Raw genomic sequence first — 14,571 nt, 5'->3', positions numbered from 1 at the left:
AATTGTTATTCTTTTTTAAATAGTGGTATTTGGTAGTTCTTTGTCACTCATATTTTACACATGATGAGGCGAGATGAGCTTTTGTGTTTAAATTAGCAGAAGGGTTTACCCGGTGTCATAACAATAGAGCCTCCATAACTTAGGGAAATTCCAGAATTAAATTGCACCTTTTCCCAGTATGATAACCTGGGCTTCCATTAACATTTAACAAACAAACTATCAAATGTCTTGTCTGACAATATTCAAAACAGGTCACATGCACCTCTTCATGCATCTATTTTATTCTTAACTAAAGAACAGTCCCAAAACATAACCTTATAAATTTTGTATTTATAGCATAGAGAACTGTGATTGTGCTTTCATAATATATAAAGCCAATAGTTGAATCTTTACCTTAGCAGCACATATACATGGTGGCTTAGTGGTTAGGACTTCTGTCTCACACCACCAGGGACCATAGTTTGATTCCACCCTTTGAGCAACGGTGGAGTTTGCATGTTTTTCCCATCATGGGTTTCCTCTGGGTGCCCTGGTTTCCTCCCACAGACCAAAAATATGCAGCTTAGGTGGATTAGCCATGCTAAATTGCCCATACTGTCCAGGGATGTGCAGGCTCGGTGGGTAAGTTATGGGAAAAACAGGATTACAGGGATAGGCTGGGTAGGGATGGTTCTGGGTGAGATACTGTTTGGAGGGTCATTGTGAACTTGAAGGGCTGAATGGCCTGCTTCCACATTGTAGAGATTCTATTGTATGGTTAAGGTTACCCACAAATTAAAAACTATTTGTTGCCTGATATCAGTAAGCTATTTCTTTCCATCCCTCCCTCAACTTTGTAACTCCAAAGCAATCTATGAAATAAGTTTGATAAATTCGTACCCTCTGCATATTCTATGGTAAATGAATACATCAGTTGAAAACATGTTAACTTTTCTAGCTTTGCAAGTGGAGCCATTCCATTTGTTATTATCCATATTATGATACATCCATTTGCCAACTAGAGATTCTAAGATTTGTATTACAAGATGTTCCAATGCTGTTGTGTTTGATTTTGCCTAGGAATACAGGCTATACTTCTAATGTACACTTGACTCAAAATAAGTCAAATGTCAGTAAACAGTAGCTCAGAGACCAGGTTTGGTCAGGTTCAGAGAAAGAGACTTCATGCATCTAAAGTATTACCGTTAAACTATTCAGTGCGTTTGGAGAAGCCCAAGTTGGAGAGTCAGTTGTAGCCATTCAGAGATGCCTGCAGACAGCAAGAGTGCTGCCATTAGTTCGAATGAGTTGGTGACTCTTGAAGTGAAAGAAGCCATTTGATGCAGCTGAGAGGTGGGACACAAGAAAGCCCACGAGCAACATTTATGCCAGAGCAGCTGGAAGACTCAGTTCAGAGAAACTCCTGAACAGTGACAATTTGGAGAATCCAGTGAAATGAAATTTCAAGAAAAGAGATTGCACTACAGGGCAGGCTGACTTTGCAATTTGATTCAGAGCATCTTTTGAAGAAATTCAGAGTCTAGATTTTCAAAATTGAAGATTGATGCCCATTGTGAAGGAGGCAGAATTTTGATTGAATTTGATAACTGATAATGTCTCAACTTCTCAGGTAAAATTGTAAGAAGGCTAATTGTAACAGTATTAGTTACTGGAAAAATTGGTTTGCGGGCAGCTATTTGAAGGAAAATTCATATGTGATGGGGAAGTTTTTAAAAAGTTGGTCAGCATGTTCTATCAGGATGAAAGATAACGATGGCAAGATTCCAGAACCTTGGATGACAAGTGATGTTGCAAGTTTAGTTAAAAAGAAAAATAAAGCATTTTTATGGTTTAGGAAACAGAAATCAGACAAGCCCCTTGAGCAGTATAAAGGAGGCAGAAAATAACTTGAAAAATAAATTAGTTCTGGAAGAGACCATGATATGTTCTTGGCAAATAGGATTAAGGAGAATCCCAAGTAATTTTGTATGTACAATAGGAGCAAGAGGATAACTGGGGAGAGGGTATGTCCACTCAAAGACAAAAGAGGGAATTTGTGTAGGGCCAGAGAAAATGGGTGAGGTCCTTAATCAGTACTTCGTGTTAATATTCACCAAGAAGAAAGACATGGATAATGATAAGTTTAGAGGGGAGTTTGTTGATACTCTAAGCCATGTTGATATTAAGAACCAAGTGGCATTGGTTGTCTTGTAAAACATTAAGGTAGATAAGTCTTGAGGGCCTAAAAAACAACTAAATAGCTACTGAGTTATTTGCCAAGTGTACTTTAATATGTTTTACTTTTTCTTAATCAGACACTGGCCAGCCTGTGAAGCTTCCTTGTATGCCACCTGTGAGGTTATCACCCCCTTTACCTCCAAAGAAAGTGATGATTTGCATTCCACCACAGACTGCAGACTCTCCGCCCACGTCCTATTCTGTCGTGCAGAAAATTTCCCAGCAGTCTTCTACACAGCATCAGTTGCTGCCTTCCCAACTTGCAGCTCATCAGCACCAGCAAATATGTGGAAGCTCTCATTCTTCATCATTATCCAGTGGACTACCTACCCATCCAGCTGTATCTACTAGTAAAGTGATAGAAGAACTCAACAAGACTTTAGCCTTGACAATGCAAAGGCTGGAAAGGTAATATGTGAGCCATCATGTTTTGTCTTTCACTTTGCCAACTTTTAGTTTATTACTGAAATAAAACAAAACAAATAACAAGAAGGTAGGGTATGCTATAACATATTCAAAGTTTTGTGAAAATTCATAGACTCTAAGATATGAATAGTAGGATAACAAAACAAGATCTATGTGAGAGACAAAACCATCTGGTTTGGTAATAGCATTATAGAAACTTTCAAAGGTTTATCTTGCTGGGGGAGGAGTAGGAAGGAGGTGCAACAGGAAATAAAAAGTCTATTGTGCAAATCAAAGTAGTTGCATCCAGTCAGTGAAAGGTTACAGGCATTGGGCAGACAGGGCAGAGAAATACAAATAAACAAAAATATGGGACTTTAACTGTTAATGGATCTGCAGGAAGGAGGGACCTGGAGGAAGGGAGGACACACATTTGAATCCAAAAAAAGCCCCATGAGGCATTAGACAAACTGCACTCAATCTACTTACATTCTGTATTCTTTGAATTTATCAATTTACCAAGATGTTCTGTTGCTTTTCCACTAATTAAAAGATCCATTCTACGTTGATGAAATTGTTTTCTTTTGCATGGCTACTATTATCTTTTGAAAGTTACACAGGAGCCAGTGTGAGATTTTCTTGCATGTATGCCAGTGATTTCTAGATGCACCAGAAAATGTATCAGTGATGGCTGGAAAGAGTGTCAGTGCTAAGAAGGTGTTCATGGAAGCATGCCTCTGGGTTTTTGATATTCCTGGGTGAATGCATATGTTTTTAAGTAGTACCTAGGGTGTGGCAATATTTGGACAGTATTCTTGAAATTCTGTGAATATTGACAGGCCGTTCAGCCAGTATTTTCAGGGTGTCCCTATGAGTGAACAATTATTTGCAGTATGTACCCACGAATGCATCAATATCTACAGGCTGAAACTGTTCCAAAGAATGGAAGGAATATGAATTTATTGTTCCTAAAAGTTAGATATTTAGGAAATATTGGAAAGCAAAAAGGAGTAGTTTCATAGTATTAATCAATGAAATTACTATAACACTGGAGAGATATAATGTAATTGAGGAGCCAAGCACATTCACTTTAAATGAATGGAAGGGCTATTTCATGACTGAGTACAGAAAAATTGGGGAGCAGATGGACAAACTATTTTGAGCACACATTACAGAAAGTTGCAACATTAGCAAGTTGCAATAATGCCAGTGCAAAACTTCATTATATATATTTATATATTTGTTCTAGTAACAGTAGGAGCCAAGATTACAGGGGCATAAACAATCATGTAGCCCCCCAAACAAGTTCTGTCCTTCAATGAGATTTTGTCTGACCTCTAATTCCATATTTCTTCCTACATGTTGTATTTCTTAAATCTTAGATTAACAAAAATCCATCTGTCTCAGTTTTAAGTTAAGGATTGATCTAGCATCGACAGCCCAAGAGAATAGTATAAATCTATCAGGGTGATTGCATCCATCTTATTTTTGAGCTCTGCTTATGTTGCCTCAATGGATGAGACCTCCAGCATATGGATATGGATCAGTTTTTTAGAGAAGGCAGTTCTGTTTGCTGACGCTATCATTCTAGGGGACACATATTTATGGCTTTGGGAAAGGTAGGTGAGGAAGAACTTTCATTTTCACATAGCCAGTTGAAGTGACTTGAAACCTGCTGCCTCTGAAGCAGACATGATCAATTATTTTAAAAGAAAATTGGATGGACATGAGGGAAATGAACTTGTAGGGCTGTAGTGATAAAACAGTGGAATAAGACTGATAGGATTGTTCTACAAGGTCTGAATTGCCTCCTTTTATATTGTAATGATTCTAGAATGAAACAAAAATAAGGTACACAGAATGTGAAAAGAAAACTTAGGGATATTGCGTGTCCTTGATAGGTATGTCCCTGTCAGAGAGGGAGGAAGTGATAAGGTAAGGGAACCATGGTTTACTTCAGAAATTGCATCTGTTGTTAAGCAGAAGAAAGAGGCTTATGTGACGAGATGGTTCAGATGAGGCGATAGAGAGTTATAGATTAGCTAGGAAGGATTTAAAGAGTCAGTTAAAAAGAGCAAAGAAAGGACATGAGCAGTCTTTAGCAGGTAGAATAAAGGAGAACCCTAAAACTTTCTATCGGTATGCCAGAATAAAAGGATGATTAGGGTAGGAATGTGACCAGTCAATGACAGAAGTGAGAAGTTGAGTGTGGACCCTGTGGAGATCAGAGAGATACTAAATGAATATTTCTCATCCATTTTCACTCAGGAATTGGATTGATGTAGATCCTTGGTCTTGTATAATGCTAACTTTTACTCTTTTATTGTGTTTTTGCTCTTGTTTTGGCAGTTCAGGACTGCATACTGGAGAAAGTGGAGCAAAACCAGGAAAAAGCAATACATCTGACATTAGACAAGTGCCAACAATAGTGGTTGATTACGATGATGACAAAGAAAATGTGCCTAATGAATCAGACTATGAAGACAATTTCAGTATGCATGGGGAGGAAGATGAGGATGATGATGGTGATAACGATGACGACGATGATGATGAAATCGATAACTTTTTCTCAAGTATGAACGATCAATGTTAAGATGTTAATGCCTTGCAAGCACCAGAGGAAATGAGACTTGCTGACAAATAAATTGGCAGCAGTCAGTTTTCGACCTATGTGCCTTTGAAGCTTATATGTTGCATGACCTTTTAACATTCGTTTTGCTGAATTGAGAGATAGATTGTCAAAGGTTTCCAACTTGCACTCATCAGGACAAATGCAAGAATTTCAAATTTCAAATGATCACAGGAGAAAATGGTACCAATTGATTGGCAAGTGGACCGGGAACGATGAGCTTACACAAAGGAATATATTCAATTCTTGAAAACGCTTGGAAAGCTTCACACAACTGACATACTGAAATTCCACACTGCTTTCTCTATGATAATAATGGTCAGTTAATCAGCCCCACTTTTCTCCTGTAATATAAATTGTGCTTGTTTGAAATTTGGCATTCTTGCATTGTTCTTGATATACAAAGAACAAAGAACATTATAGCACAACAACAGGGCCTTCAGCCCTCCAAGCCTGTGCCAATCCAGATCCTCTATCTAAACCTGTCACCAATTTCCAAGGATCTATATCACTCTGCTCCCTGTCCATTCATGTATCTGTCCAGATATATCTTAAATGAAGCTATTGTTCCCGCCTCTACCACCTCTGCTGGCAACACATTCCAGGCACCCACCACCTTCTGCGTAAAGAACCTTCCATGCATATCTCCCCTATACTTTTGCCGTCTCACTTTGAACTCGTGACCTCTAGTAATTGAGTCCTCTACTCTGGGAAAAAATTTCTTGCTATCCACAAAAACACCTCTCATGATTTTGTGAGCATCAATCTGATCCCCCCCTCAACTGCCTTCTTTCCAAGGAAAATAATCCTCATCTTCTCAACCATTCCTCATAGTTAGCATCCTCCATACCAGACAACTTCCTAGTGAACCTCCTCTGTATTCTCTCTAAAGCACCCACATCCTTTTGGTAATGTGACAACCAGAACTGTATGCAGTATTCCAAATGTGGCCGAACCAAGGTCTTATACAATTGTAACATGACCTGCCAACTCTTGTACTCATGAAGGAAAACATGCTGTTTGCCTTCTTGACCACTCTATTAACCTACGTTGCCACCTTCAGGGAACAATGGATGTGAACATCCAGATCTCTCTCTACATCAATTTTCCCCAGGACTTTTCCATTTACCATGCTGGTCGCTCTAGAATTGCATCTTCCAAAAAGTATCGCTTCGCATTTGTCCGGATTGAACTCCATCTGCCATTTCTCTGCCCAACTCTCCAATCTGTCTATATTCTTCTGTATTCTCTGACAGTCCCTTCATTACCTGCTACTCCACCAATCTTAGTGCCATCTGCAAACTTGCTAATGAGGCAACCTCCACCTTCCTCCAAATCATTTATGTATATCACAAACAACAGGGGTCCCAGCGCGTATCCCTGTGGGACACCACTGGTCACAAGTCTCCATTTTGAGAAGCTCCCTGCTGCTACTACTACTCTCTGTCTCCTGTTGCCCAACCAGTTCTCTATCCATCTAGCTAGAACAGCCTGGAACCCATGCAACCTCATCTTCTTCATCAGCCGACCATGGGGAACCTTATCAAACCCCTTACTAAAGTCCATGTATCTGACATCTACATCCCTTCCCTCATCAATCAATTTTGTCAGCTCTTCAAAGAATTCTATTAGGTTTGTAAAACATGACCTTCCCTGCACAAAACCATGCTGCCTATCACCGATAAGCCCACTTTCTTCCAAATGGGTATATATCTGATCCCTAAGTATCTTCTCCACTGGCTTACCTATCACTGACGTCAGGCTCACAGGTCTGGAGTATCCCTGCTACCCTTCTTAAACAAGGGGACAACATCGGCAATTCTCCAGTCTACTGGGACCTCCTCCGTTGTCAAGGATGCTACAAAGATATCTGTTAAAACCCCAACTATTTCCTCTCTCATTTCCTCAGTGACCTGGGACCTGGGATAAATCCCATCTAGTCCTGGTGACTTGTCCATCTTAATGCCTTTTAGAATGCACAACACTTCCTCCCTTCTTATGCTGACTTGACCTGGAGTAATCAAAGATCTATCCCTAACCTCAATGCCAGTAATGTCCCTTTCTTCGGTGAATACCGATGCAAAGTACTAATTCAGAGTCTCACCCATTTTCCCTGACTCCACTCGTATCCTTCGTCCTTTGTCCTTGAGTGGGCCAACCCTTTCCCTTGTTACCCTCTTGCACCTTATAGATGAATAAAAGGCTTTTGGGTTTTCCTTAACCCTGTTCACTACGAATGTCACATGACCTATTTTAGCCCTCTTAATTCCTCATTTCAAATTCCTACATTCTCGATGTTCTTCCAAAGCTGCTTCTGATTTCAGTTGCTTAGACCTTATGTATGCATCCTTTTTCCTCTTAGCTAGTCACCTAATTTCACGTGTCATCCATGGTTCCCTAATCTTGCCATTTCTGTTTCTCATTTTCACAGGAACATACCTCTCCTGAACTCTGATCAACCTCTCTTTAATAGCCTCCCACATATCAAATGTGAATTTCCCTTCCAACAGCTGCTCCCGATCTACATTCCCCAGCTCCTGCCGCATTTTGGTATAGTTGGCCTTCCCCCAATTTAGCACTCTTCCTTTAGGACCATCTTTGTTCATGAGTATCCTAAAACTTATGGAATTGTGATCACTATTCCCAAAGTAATCCCCCACTGAAACTTAACCACCTGGCTGGGTTCATTTCCTAACACCAGGTCCAGTATTGTCCCTTCACAAGTTGGACTACTTACACTGCTCTAGAAAACCCTCATGGATGCTTCTTACAAATTCTGCTCCATCCAATCCTCTAACATTAAGTGAATCTCGGTCACTTTTGGAAAAATTAAAATCTCCTATCACCACCACCCTGTTGCTCCTTTATCTTTCCATAATCTGTTTACATATTAGTATCTCTGTCTCACGCTCGCTGTTGTACAGCCCTAACATTGTTACCACACCCATTCCTATTTCTGAGCTCTGCCCATATTGCCTCACTGCTTGAGTCCTCCATTGTGTCCTCTTTCAGGAGAGCTGTGATATCCTCTCTGACCAGTAATGCAACTCCTCCACCTCTTTTACCCCCCCTCTCTATCCCCCTGAAGCATCAACATGCAAGATGAAAATCTTCAACACAAACATCTTTATTTCAGTAACATTCAAGTTCTGAACTATTATTCATGTTGTTTATTTTCAAATAACCTTGCAGAAAGAAAAGCCATAAACATAAATATTGGATCATTGATGCCTGCTTCAGTTTTATCATTGAGTATTTCAGTCGTTTAATGCAGAAAGGTTCCAGATTCAATCTATGCTGAGTTACTTAATTTCAGGTGAAACAACCATTGTGCTTGTTCTCAGCAAAAAGAATAACGAACAAAGAAAATTTACAGCCCAAGAACAGGCCCTTCGGCCCTCCAAGCCTGAGCTGATCCAAATCCGCTGTCTAAACCTATCGCCCAATTCCTAAGCATCTGTATCCCTCTGCTCCTCACCTACTCATGCATCTGTCCAGACGCATCTTAAATGAATCTACCGTGTTTGCCACTACCACCTCTGCTGGCAATGTGTTCCAGGCACCTACCACCCTCTGTGTAAAGTACTTGCTGCATATATCCCTCTCCCTTTCACCTCTCACCTTGGACATGTGACCTCTCATAATTGAATCCCTCACAACGGGAGAAACTTATTTATATCTACCCGGTCTATACCCTTCATGATTTTGTAGACCTCAATCAGGTCCCTCCTCAATCTCCTTGTTTCTAATGAAAACAATCCTAACCTACTCAACCTTTCTTCATAGCTCGCACCTTCCATACCAGGCAACATCCTCGTAAACCTTCTCAGCACCCTCTCCTTTCGGTAATGCAATGAGCAGAACTGTACGCAGTATTCTAAATGCGGCCAAACCAAAGTCTTGTACAATTTTAACGTGACGTGCCAGCTCTTATACTCAATACCCCATCCGATGAAGGCAAGCATATCATAAGCCTTCTTGACCACTCGATCCACCTGTGCAGCCACCTTCAAGGTACAATAGACCTGAACTCCTAGATCTCTCTGCTTATCATTTTTCCCAAGACTCTTCCATTTACTGTATAATTTGCTCTTCCCAAATTAGACTTCCCAAAATGCGTCACCTTACATTGGCCTGGATTTAACTCCATCTGCCACTTCTGTGTCCAACTCTCCAGTCCATCTATATTCTTTGACAGTCCCCTATGCTTTCTGTTACTCCACCAATCTTTGTGTCATCTGCAAATTTATTGATCAGTCCAACTATGCCCTCTTCCAGATCATTTATGTATGTCACAAACAACTGTGGCTCCAGCACTGATCCCTGTGGAACACTAGGGCACTCAGGCAAGGGCAGGCTCACCAAACCTTATGCTTGGAATGAGCGTCCCATGCCACTTGGTAAAAGGTGCACGCATAAGCAATGCATGAGAATAACATTAGGCTTGCCAACAAACCCTACTGCAAGCATCTGACAGTCTAGTCTCACCAATGAGAAGCACGTACTTGTCAAACTTTCCTGGGAGCATAAAACACAACACTGCAAGATGTCCAAAGTTAAAAATCACACAACACCAGGTTATAGTCCAACAGTTTTAATTGGAAGCACACTAGCTTTCGGAGCGACGCTCCTTCATCAGGTGATTGACAATCACCTGATGAAGGAGCGGCGCTCCGAAAGCTAGTGTGCTTCCAATTAAACCTGTTGGACTATAACCTGGTGTTGTGTGATTTTTAACTTTGTACACCCCAGTCCAACACCGGCATCTCCAAATCATGACTGCAAGATGTCAGTAGCTTTGTGAGGGAAAGAAACTAATAAAAGCAGAAAAGTTGTGTAAATTGTTTGTTCTTTAACTATTATTTTAAAACATCAATTCTTACCATGTCTCTGTTGTGTTGTATTTCCATAATTTGCCAGATCCCACATCATTTTCTTTTATTTATTTCTAGGTTCGTTAGCACTAAAGATTTGTAGGAAAGACTCTTTGGCAATAAAATTGAGCAATAGACCATCAAAGCGTGAGTTGGAGGAGAAAAATATTATTCCTATGCAGACAGATGAAGAGAGACTTGAAATGAGGCAGCAAATTGGAACAAAGCTGACAAGGTTGGTTATAAAAAAAAGTCCATCAATTATATTTCAGTAAATATGTGAACTTTGCCTCTCCCGGCTTTGTGTAATTTATGTTTTCAAGGCTTATGGGTATTATGAGTTAGCTACTGTAATTCAACTTTTCCACAATATTGATATCAGCATAACTCACTCCTCAGATGGCAATATTTTTATGGAGCATTGGGTATCTGCAGTACACCCAGTATAGAGCTTTGACAGTAATAAGTGTGCATCAGATGGTCAGAGATTTGAAAACCATGTTTTAACACTTCTGCAGAAATTGGACAACTGGGCAATTAAAGTGGTCTTTGTGACTTAGTCACACTGACCTCACTACTTTCTATCAAAATGGTTCTATTTTCTGACTATTTATTTTTATGTACAAGATGATTAGGGGTTTAGATAGGGTCGACAGTGAGAATCTTTTTCCACGTATGGAGTCAGCTATTACAAGGGGGCATAGCTTTAAATTAAGGGGGGGTAGGTATAGGACAGATGTTAGGGGTAGGTTCTTTACTCAGCGAGTCATGAGTTCATGGAATGCCCTGCCAGTAGCAGTGGTGGACTCTCCCTCATTATGGGCATTTAAGCGGGCATTGGATAGGCATATGGTGGATAGTGGGCTAGTGTAGGTTAGGTGGGTTTGGATCGGCGCAACATCAAGGGCCGAAGGGCCTGTACTGCGCTGTATTCTTCTATGTTCTATGTTCTATGTTCTATGTTTCTGTCTGTCAATCTATGGTGACAATCCCAACCTGCTCTTTTGAGAAGATGAGCAGGATATCTGCATGATGGCAGAGGTCTTTCTTTTAAAAAAAATGCGGGTTAAACCCCATTTACATCATTGGGAAAATTAGTCATTTTCGACCCAAGACATGGAAACGATCATAAGTTGTGTTGTCTGCTTAGTTCCAGGGTTAAACATACTACCTGGCAGCTCAAGAAACATTTAGTGCAGGAGGGGAGGATCCATCTGTAGGTGCCTACAATGTCATTGGTAGAATGAGGAACAGTGTTCTACTGAGAGAATATGACGAGTTAGGGTTCAGATTCCTTTCAATTAGTAATCTGTAGCTTGTTACCCGAGTTATACAGAATTAGTATTGATTTAAACAAATTAGATTAAATGGGAGACTGCAGAAGTTGTGTGGAAGTCAGACTTTTGATTTAATGGTGCACCAAAATCTGTACTGGGGAAGAAAGTAGACAGTTCCCTTGGGATAGACTCCATGTAAACCAGATTCAAATCAAAGGTCTGGCTAATAAAATAATTGGCCCTGGAGACGAATAAAGGACTGGTTAATGAGGAGGTGGTGGCAGGAGTGGGGAGGGATAGGGGTGTTTGAGAGGATTCTGCAAAGGTAAATTGAAAATAAGGCTTGAGAATAAAGCAATATTTTGGGTAAAAGTGGGCAGAATGATATAGGAAGAGACAATTAGAGTAACAAAACTAAAAGAGCATTAAAAACAAGGGTGATATCAGGGAAATTTGGAAGAAGGATAAAGCTAAAAACATTATTTCTGAATTTGCAAAGTATTTGCAACCATTTAGATGAATTCATTACACACATAGAAATCAATATCCTTCCTTTAATAACCATTATGAAGCCTCATTCAAGTGTAACATCTGTGGTAGGAAATTGTTTAAGTCTAAAATAATGTATGGGATAGCTGAACACCTTGAAAAAATTCAGTCAATCAGGGACAGCCAGAATAGATTCGTAACAGGTAGATCATACTTGATCTTACATGATTGAATTTTCTGAAGAAATGGCTACCTTAAGAATGCCTATTGACACTGTTTATATGGACTGCTGAAGGCATTTGATGTTAACAAAGAACTCCGGGAATTGAAGGCCAGTTATCAACATGGCTGGGACATTGAATGAGAAGCATGGTGACAAAAACGATGGGTAATGAGTACGCTGTCAAATTGGCAGGATGTGACCAGTGATGTCCCTCAAGAATGTATGTTTGGGCTTCAATTATTCACATTACTTACAGTGTGGTAACAGGCCCTTCAGCCTAACAATCCACACCGACCCTCCGAAGAGCAACCCACCCAGACCCATTCCCCTACATTTACCCCTTCACCTAACACTAAGGGCAATTTAGCAAGGCCAATTCACCTAACCTGCACATTTATTGGACAGTGGGAGGAAACTGGAGCACCTGGAGGAAACCCACACAGACACAGGGAGAATGTCATTGGTAGCATTGGTACAGACAGTTGCCTGATGCGGGAATTGAACCTGGGTCCCCGGCGCTGTGAGGCAGCAGTGCTGACCACTGTGCTACCATGCCATTGATGACTCAGATGATGGCACAGGAAGTCATATATCCAAATTTGCTGATGACACAAAAGTTTGGTGGCATTGTAAACAGTGTAGATAATTGCACAAAATTACAAAGGGATATTGGTAGAATAGGTGAATGGGCAAAAACCTGGATTTTTAGATGGTATGCAGAAGAATACACTAGATGTGAAAAGAGATTTGGGGATTCAGATGCATTGATCTTTAAAATGTCATGAACAGGTGCAGAAAATAATCAAGCGTGCTAATGAAATGCTCTCCTTTATATCTAATGAACTGGAGTACAAGGATGCAGACCTTATACTGTAATGATACAAAACTCTGTGTAAACCTCATTTGTGGCTGTGTTTTGAGCAAATCAGGGCACCATTTCTTAGGAAAGATATATTGAATTTGGAGGGGAATACAATGTCGCTTTACAAGAATGTTGCCTTTTCTTCTAGGATTAACAGTGAAGAGAATTAAACAAATTAGGCCTGTAGTCTTTAGAATTTGTAAGGTTAAGGACTGATCTTCAAGATATTAACAGGAAAAGACAGGAACATAATCAATTTTCACTGGTTGGGGATTCTAGAACTAGAGGACAGAGTTTGAGAACTAGGGCCAGAGCACTCAGGAGAGATGTTAGGAAGCACTTCTACACACAAAGGGTGGCAGATGTGTGGAACTGTCTTCCACAAGTAGCAGTGGATACTGAATGAGTTATTACTTTTAAATCTGAGTTTGCTTAACAAGTGTTTATCTAAGGTGTTAAGGGATATGGCTCAAGGGCAAGTGTATGGATTAGATCACAGAACTGCCATGATCTCATTGAATGGTGGAGCACACTCTGGGGACTAAATGGCCTACTTTCTATTCCTACGTTCCTATAGAGATTGTTGTTGCAAAGTGACCAAGGTTGGAATCTAAATACTCCAGCAAAACTTGTAGAAGAGATGGGCAAGATAGAAAAGATGGATTTATTAATAATAAATAATAGAATAAATAAAAGTCAATAGAAAAATTGGATCTTTGCTCTGAAAATCAAAACAAATGTTTAAGTTAAACTAACATACAGCAAGGAAAGCAAACATTGCTGGGATTTTTTTACAAGCCCCATTATAACAGCATTAAATCCAGAAATTAGAAATGCAATTACTATGGGTAATATAGCAATCATGAAGACTTTAATCTTGAATTATACCGGGAAAATAATAGTGTGGAGAATGTATACAAGAAAGTTTACTAGGTCAATGGGTTGATGAATCAATTAGGGAATAGCCTATTCTGGTTCTAGTATTTTGGAGTGAGCAAATAATGACTTAGAAGTAAAAGAGCCTCTAGAGGAAAGTGACCATAATGTGACTGCATGTTATATTTAGCTTGAAAGTGAGATAATTATATCTGAAATTAAATCTAAACAAAGAAAGCTACGTAGGTATGAAAGGGGAGTTAGCTAAGGTCAATCACTGCCTTATTTTTAATAGTCTTTTTCTCATTCTTTGAAAAGAATTTATAGAATCACCTTCACACAGTCTGTGGCAGAAAATATTACAATCTCATAATTAAAAGCATGTTTCTGACCCAAATGTTTGTGGCAAAGTAATGTGAGTTGGATCCAATCTCAACTTCTAAAACCACAGTGTACCACCAACCCCCATTCCTGCCATGTTTTCATTTCTGACAGACGTGGGTGGTTAGAAGTTGAGTTTGCAAGTTGTGATGCAGTATAGGATTGTGAATATGGAAGTACACTGGATATGTAAGTCAGAGATGACAACTAAGCTCCCAACTTTGTTATTTTTTCAATAACACCCCACCAATACACTATTCCCCCAGCCATGCTCCCTCAGACCCTATTTGCTCTCTCCATATCCTTACCTATCCTCTATATGCACTCAAATAGGATCT

General features: G+C 39.9%; 1 protein-coding gene across 13 annotated transcripts in view; it reads left to right on the top strand.

The window, feature by feature from the left end:
- The window catches only part of phactr1 (phosphatase and actin regulator 1), a 477,218-nt gene that overhangs the window by 411,416 nt on the left and 51,231 nt on the right, over positions 1-14,571 (top strand). For all 13 annotated transcript variants that reach the window (XM_087978667.1, XM_087978668.1, XM_087978665.1 and 10 more), the window contains 3 exons: positions 2,295-2,625; positions 4,972-5,195; positions 10,204-10,360. In XM_087978667.1, the coding sequence (XP_087834793.1) occupies positions 2,295-2,625; positions 4,972-5,195; positions 10,204-10,360 (712 nt within the window). The remainder of the gene's footprint in view (positions 1-2,294; positions 2,626-4,971; positions 5,196-10,203; positions 10,361-14,571) is intronic.

This window comes from Chiloscyllium plagiosum, unplaced genomic scaffold, assembly GCF_037043375.1.
Source record: "Chiloscyllium plagiosum isolate Xiang-an unplaced genomic scaffold, Cpla_swu_hap1 HiC_scaffold_34, whole genome shotgun sequence".
NCBI classification, from domain to species: domain Eukaryota; kingdom Metazoa; phylum Chordata; class Chondrichthyes; order Orectolobiformes; family Hemiscylliidae; genus Chiloscyllium; species Chiloscyllium plagiosum.
Note: the sequence above shows the minus strand (reverse complement) of the source record. Positions and strands in the feature narration are given on the sequence as shown.